Source organism: Moschus berezovskii, chromosome 11 (assembly GCF_049115385.1).
Source record: "Moschus berezovskii isolate FMDL1 chromosome 11, NW_MosBer_1.0, whole genome shotgun sequence".
Lineage (NCBI taxonomy): Eukaryota > Metazoa > Chordata > Mammalia > Artiodactyla > Moschidae > Moschus > Moschus berezovskii.
This window is the reverse complement of record NC_142470.1, coordinates 28,037,583-28,044,390: the sequence shown is the minus strand read 5'-3', so window position 1 is coordinate 28,044,390 and position 6,808 is coordinate 28,037,583. Positions and strand designations below refer to the sequence as shown.

Below are 6,808 nucleotides of genomic sequence, written 5' to 3'. Positions count from 1 at the left end.
TTGAAGATGAAACATTTTCTTGTTAATGAAACAATGTCATGACTCATCCTATAATTTAATCTCATGCTCTCAAAGTTAAAATTTTAAGTTCAGGTTAAATAGAAAGGTTTTGACCAAGAGTATTGTGGGAGAGGGAATAAAACAGAATTACATAAATTCAGATTAAATAATGATGAGGGTACATTAAAATAAACACCTGAAAAGAAACCCAGAAACAAAAAACCAAAAAACTAAACTGTCAAGGGAAGAAATGAAAAATGAGCACATCAAAGGCAATAAATATATGAAACATATAATGTTATTTCTCAACATTTTTGAAAGGACCTGACATACAGCAAGTGCTATCTTCCAACTTATTTGAGCACACAATCAGATATATTAATATAACACAAAGAAATGGTATTCAGTTCAGATCAGTTCAGTTCCGTCACTCAGTCGTGTCCGACTCTCTGCGACCCCATGAATCACAGCACGCCAGCCCTCCCTGTCCATCACCAACTCCCGGAGTTCAGTCAAACTCATGTCCATCGAGTCGGTGATGCCATCCAGCCATCTCATTCTCTGTCGTCCCCTTCTCCTCCTGCCCTCAATCCCTCCCAGCATCAGAGTCTTTTCCAGTGAGTCAACTCGTCGCATGAGGTGGCCAAAGTATTGGAGTTTCAGCTTTAGCATCAGTCCTTCCAATGAACACCCAGGATTGATCTCCTTTAGAATGGACTGGTTGGATCTCCTTGCAGTCCAAGGGACTCTCAAGAATCTTCTCCATCACCACAGTTCAAAAGCATCAATACTTCGGTGCTCAGCTTTCTTCACAGTCCAACTCTCACATCCATACATGACCACTGGAAAAACCATAGCCTTGACTAGATGGACCTTTGTTGGCAAAGTAATGTCTCTGCTTTTTAATATACTATCTAGGTTGGTCATAACTTTCCTTCCAAGGAGTAAGCGTCTTTTAATTTCATGGCTGCAATCAGCACATCCACAGTGATTTTGAAGCCCCCCAAAATAAAGTCTGATACTGTTTCCACTGTTTCCTCATCTATTTCCCATGAAGTGATGGGACCAGATGCCATGATCTTTGTTTTTATGGGGGATTAAATGAGAGCTCATGTACAAGAACTATAGAAAGGTATTTAGAGACAAATTTTTAAGGATGTGACCATCAGTAGCTTCAACTAAACGTACCTTAAACTTAACCAGTTGATTAGAATCCCCCTGGCTTAGAAAACTGATTTTTGTTTCCTGAGTCCAGTATAGGGAGCCTGTGATCAGGTGCCAGAAAACATATAGGGATGTAATCTGGTGCTGAAAAACATACACGTACATTTGAAAACAAATATGTATTATCTGAATATATTAAGTTTAATAAGGATTTCTCAGGGAGACCTGTTTTGTGCATTTGGCTAGGCACGATTGGCCAAAAGGAACATCACAGGATATATAAAAATGGCCTTGGAAGCAGACAGGAATGTTGGGATGAAAAAAGCATATTAGCTCATTTAAAGTGTGGGCACCAAAGTAAAACAATTTAAGACTGAAGGAAGATCTGATAGGAAAGGCACTAGGATTTATTGTCAATTTCCCAGTATGCTGAGTGAGACAACAAACTCAGGTCAAAGGATCTGAACATTATTTGCTGGGGATGGGGAAAGAATTCAGGTGGGGAAATTAGATAAATTGGAAGGACTGATGCTGAAGCTGAAACTCCAATACTTTGGCCACCTGATGTGAAGAACTGACTCACTGGAAAAGACCCTGATGCTGGGAAAGATTGGAGGCGGGAGAAGGGGATGACAGAGGATGAGATGGTTGGATGGCATCCTGACTTGATGGACATGAGTTTGAGTAAGCTCCAGGAGTTGGTGATGGACAGGAGGGAAGCTTGGCATGCTGCAGTCCATGGGGTCGCAGAGACTTGGACATGACTGAGTGACTGAACTGAACTGATAGTACACACAGTGTGTGTGTGCTCAGTTGTGTCCCACTGTTTGCAACCCTATGTACTGTAGCCCACCAGGTTCCTTTGTCCATGGAGTTCTGTTCCAGGCAAGAATACTGGAGCAGGTTGCCATTTGCTACTCCAGGGTCTCTTCCCAATGGAGGGACTGAACCAAGTCTCTTGCATCTCTTTCACTGGCAGGAGAATTCTTTAGCACTGGGCTACCTGGAAGCCCTAAAGTATAAAGTACACACTAGATTATACAAATTAACAGTGGTTTCCACATATATAATAAAAGGTAAAACCAGAGATAAAAAATAGATGAGACTAAATAATTCCATGGCAGTTTCTGCCCTATGTCCAAAATTGTGGTGGTTCTGTAACTCTTCAAATGTTCAGAAAGGACAAGAATTGAAGAAAGAAATAGGGTTGAAAAAGAATACAGAACAGTTGATCCTTAGCAAGAAAATACCAACACTTCAATTACTTAAAAAGGGAGACTATGACTCAATATGTGAACCGTGAACTTCCAGATGTTCAAGCAGGTTTTAGAAAAGGCAGAGGCACCAGAGATCAAATTGCCAGTATCCACTGGATCATGGAGAAAGCAAGAGAGTTCCAGAAAAACATCTATTTATGCTTCATTGACTATGCCAAAACCTTTGACTGTGTGGATCACAATAAACTGTGGAAAATTCTGAAAGAGATGGGAATACCAGACCACCTGACCTGCCTCTTGAGAAACCTATATGCAGGTCAGGAAGCTACAGTTAGAACTGGACATGGAACAACAGACTGGTTCCAAATAGGAAAAGGAGTACGTCAAGGTTGTATATTGTCACCCTGCTTATTTAACTTATATGCAGAGTACATCATGAGGAATGCTAGGCTGGAAGAAGCACAAGCTGGATTCAAGGTTGCCGGGAGAAATATCAATAACCTCAGATATGCAGATGACACCACCCTTATGGCAGAAAGTGAAGAGGAACTAAAATGCCTCTTGATGAAAGTGAAAGAGGAGAGTGAAAAGGTTGGATTGAAGCTCAACATTCAGAAAACTAAGATCATGACATCTGGTCCCATCACTTCATGGGAAATAGATGGGGAAACAGTGGAAACAGTGTCAGACTTTATGTTTTTGGGCTCCAAGATTACTGCAGATGCTGACTGCAGCCATGAAATTAAAAGACTCTTACTCCTTGGAAGGAAAGTTATGACCAACCTAGACAGCATATTAAAAAGCAGAGACATTACTTTGTCAACAAAGGTCCATCTAGTCAAGGCTATGGTTTTTCCAGTGGTCATGTATGGATGTGAGAATTGGACTGTGAAGAAAGCTGATCGCCAAAGAATTGATGCTTTTGTACTGTGATGCTGGAGAAGACTGACAGTCCCTTGGACTGCAAGGAGATCCAACCAGTCCATTCTAAAGGAGATCAATCCTGGGTGTTCATTGGAAGGACTGATGCTAAAGCTGAAACTCCAATACTTTGGCCACCTCATGCGAAGAGTTGACTCACTGGAAAAGACTCTGACGCTGGGAGGGACTGGGGGCAGGAGAAGGGGACGACAGAGAATGAGGTGGCTAGATGGCATCACTGACTCGATGGACTTGAGTTTGAGTGAACTGCAGGAGTTGGAGGCCTGGCGAGCTGTGATTCATGGGGTCGCAAAGAGTTGGACACGACTGAGCGACTGAACTGAACTGATGACTCAATGGCGATTATATGTTGTAATAGTCAAAGCTCACACACAGTCTTTTTTTATAAATTGGAGTATAGCAATGCACAGTGTTGTGTTAGTTTCAAGTGTACACATATTATTTTAATAAGTACCTTTAGGCTGCAATTACAGCTTAAATGAGCTTCCCCAGTGTCTCAGACGGTGAAGAATTCGCTACAATGCGGGAGACCTGGGTATGATCCCTGGGTTGGGAAGATCCCCTGGAGAAGGGAAAAGTTACCCACTCTAGTGTTCTTACCTGGAGAATTCCATGGACAGAGGAGCCTGGCAGGCTACAGTCAACGGTTAAATGAGTTGTTTAAAGGTTCTAAAACAAACAGGATTAACAAAATCTCTCCTACCCTGAAATTGCTCCAGGGGTCTCCAAACCCCAAAGGCACAAAGGAAGGTTTGCAAGGTCTGAAAAATGTGTCTGTACCTTCGTTTGACCAGCGGGTACCAGCCTACCAAATTCTGTAAGGTATTTTTCCTTTTCACAGTGTTGGGACTTCGGGGCTTACACAACACCCCATCCAAACGACCTCATTTGAATGGGCGCCCTTACTGAGCTTGTACTGAAACCTCGGTCGAGTTCCACCGCGACCGTCCGAGGTCGAGGCCGGTCCTCTGAGCCCGTCCGGACCAAGGACACCTGAGGCTACGAGGCAGGGAACTGACAGTCGCGGCGCCGGCCGGGTCCCTGGGCAGGAAAGCCCAGAAGCAAATCCACCAGGTGCAAACCCGGTTTGGGCCCGCCACAACAGCTCTGCCAGCAACCCCGACGTCCGCGCAGGCGTAGTACGCCCAGCGATGCAAGGGCGACGCCGGAAGTGTCCCTTCGGCGCCCCGGATGCGACCGGGAGGCGGCGGTTGCCAGGGCGACGAGAGCTTCCAAGAGCCGCTGGTACTCGCGATCCGCAGCTTAGGTTTCGCGATCCGCAGCTTAGAAGGTTTCCCGTGGCGGGCTTTGACTGCTGGGGTTGTCCTCTCGGGGTTTCCAGGATGTTCTTTTACTTGAGCAAGAAAGTGAGTTTCCCAGGGTTCACCCTCGCTCCTCCTCCTGTTTCTCAACCTGCAGGCGATTCCGGCATTCTGCCCGAGAGGCTATGCGTAGTGATCCGGGCGTCGCCATCCCTTCTTCCACCTTCCTGCGCGGTCCAGCCTCGGACTTCCCCTTGCCGGTCCCTGAGCCCACACAGTCCTTGGCGGAGCCAGTAGCTGTCTCGCAAGATCTTTCGCATTCCTGCCCCTGGTTAGGTCCTTCTGGGGGGGGGGGCGCAGGGCAGATCACTGTGTGCGTCCCTATCTTTCCCTACTTAACCTGTTGCTCATCAGATGATTTAAACTCGTTGGATCATCACGGGCTGCTGGGCAGGAGAAAAGTAATAAAAAGGTAGCCAAACTGTGTGTGGAAAGGGAATAAGGATTGGAGGTACAGATTTATACCTCCTTTACCTCCCCTGCCTTTTAAAAATCCATCAGGTCACCCTCATTGGGTTTTTTTTTTTTTCCCCAGTCACTGCCCTTCTGTGTGCTGTTCTTTGTCTCTTTCCCAAATGGGCCCCGGGCAGTTCAAGGGACTATGCTCATTTTCATAACGGTTCAAATTTCTGCAAGACCGTTTCTTCTGCAGCCTTCACCTCCCATAGACTCACTACCAACCCCTTCGTGAAAAGTTGTGAGTGGCAGTGGTTGCTTTTCAGGTTGCCATTCCCAATAACGTGAAGCTGAAATGTCTATCTTGGAACAAGGACCAGGGATTCATAGCATGTGGTGGTGACGATGGATTACTGAAAGTTTTGAAATTGGAGACACAGACAGGTAAATGAATGCAAGCCCAGATGTTTGAACATAAGGGAAAATCATTTGTTAAGAGAGATTTGCTTATGGTATTTGTCAGTATGCAATTCTAATGCTTTCAAAAGGGAAAAAAAATCCCAACATTTTGGGGTGTTCTAGAATATTTTTGTAAGGAAGTTCGGAAAATATCGAATGTAAACCTCAGGTGGCTTTTGCTGAAATTATCGATGGCAAATGAAAATGAATGAAGAATGAAAACTAAGTCATTATATGGTCTTGTGCTATGTGTGTTGACTGCTGTATTATTAGGAGTCTAATAAAAATGACGTGAATCACCTTTTCAGTAAGGTCACAAAAATCTCACATTTTGGCAGCTTATTTACAGGCCTGTGTTGTCCTTTCTGCTTTTCAGATGTGTTAATATTTGTGCACCTAGTTCTCAAGAACAAACATGGGATTAAAAAAATTGTTTTATTAAGAAGTCTTGTGTGTTTTACAGCTTGATTTCTCTTTTTCTAGTTCTGTGGAATCATAGCACACAGTTTCACATTTCTTTTATTATCTAATGTTGCTCTGGGTTGGAGAGCTAGATAATCCCTGATCTATATAGGAGATCTGGATAAGGAGATTGGAATTGGAATCTCGGCTCTGCCCTAAGACTTCTGAATATATTTCAGCAAGTTTCTGAATATCTTTGATTTTAGTCCAGTCTTTTGTAAAATGAGGGTTTGAACTAAGTTACATTTTGGATTTCTTACCACCTTTGCTTCTCAAGCTTTATCAGGTATAGGAATCATCTGCAGAGGTTGTTAAAATGGATTTCTGGACTTAGCCCCAGAGTAGAACTGGAATGGGGTCTGAGAATTTGCATTTGTAGTGATACTGGTGTTGCTGGTTCTCAGACCACACTTTGAGTAACACTGTTTTATAGCTTTGAAGTGATGGTTGTAAATATTATTGATCACTTTCTATGTTTGGGGTGTTTAACCTTCACCGTCTAATTTGACCTCACAGTAATTTTGAGAGGTATATATTTCAGATGAGACAACTGAGGTGCTGATCAATGAATAACCTGCCCAAGGTCACATGGGAAATAAGTGACACAGCTGAGATTTTAGTAAAAGGAATAGAAAAGAATTTTACTTCGGCCAAATGGAGAACTGTAGCCGGGGAGGCAGCCTCTCAGATGATTCTGAGAAACTAGACTGAAGAAGATGATTTTTAGCATGGTTTTATCTCCTGTCCGAACAAAGAATATCAAACATAACAGGGAGGGTGTATTCTTTTGAGGAATTTATTTGCTTCCTACGAAGTGAGTCAGTGTGGCTTTGGCTTCTGGGAAGG

The 6,808-nt window shown here is 43.6% G+C and overlaps 1 protein-coding gene across 1 annotated transcript in view; it reads left to right on the top strand.

Moving 5' to 3' along the window:
* Window positions 1-4,516: 4,516 nt before the first annotated feature.
* WDR35 (WD repeat domain 35) overlaps window positions 4,517-6,808 on the top strand; it is a 61,678-nt gene continuing 59,386 nt past the window's right edge. The window contains exons 1-2 of the mRNA XM_055399594.2: window positions 4,517-4,690; window positions 5,368-5,485. Coding sequence (XP_055255569.1) covers window positions 4,667-4,690; window positions 5,368-5,485 — 142 coding nt within the window. The 5' untranslated portion in view covers window positions 4,517-4,666. The remainder of the gene's footprint in view (window positions 4,691-5,367; window positions 5,486-6,808) is intronic.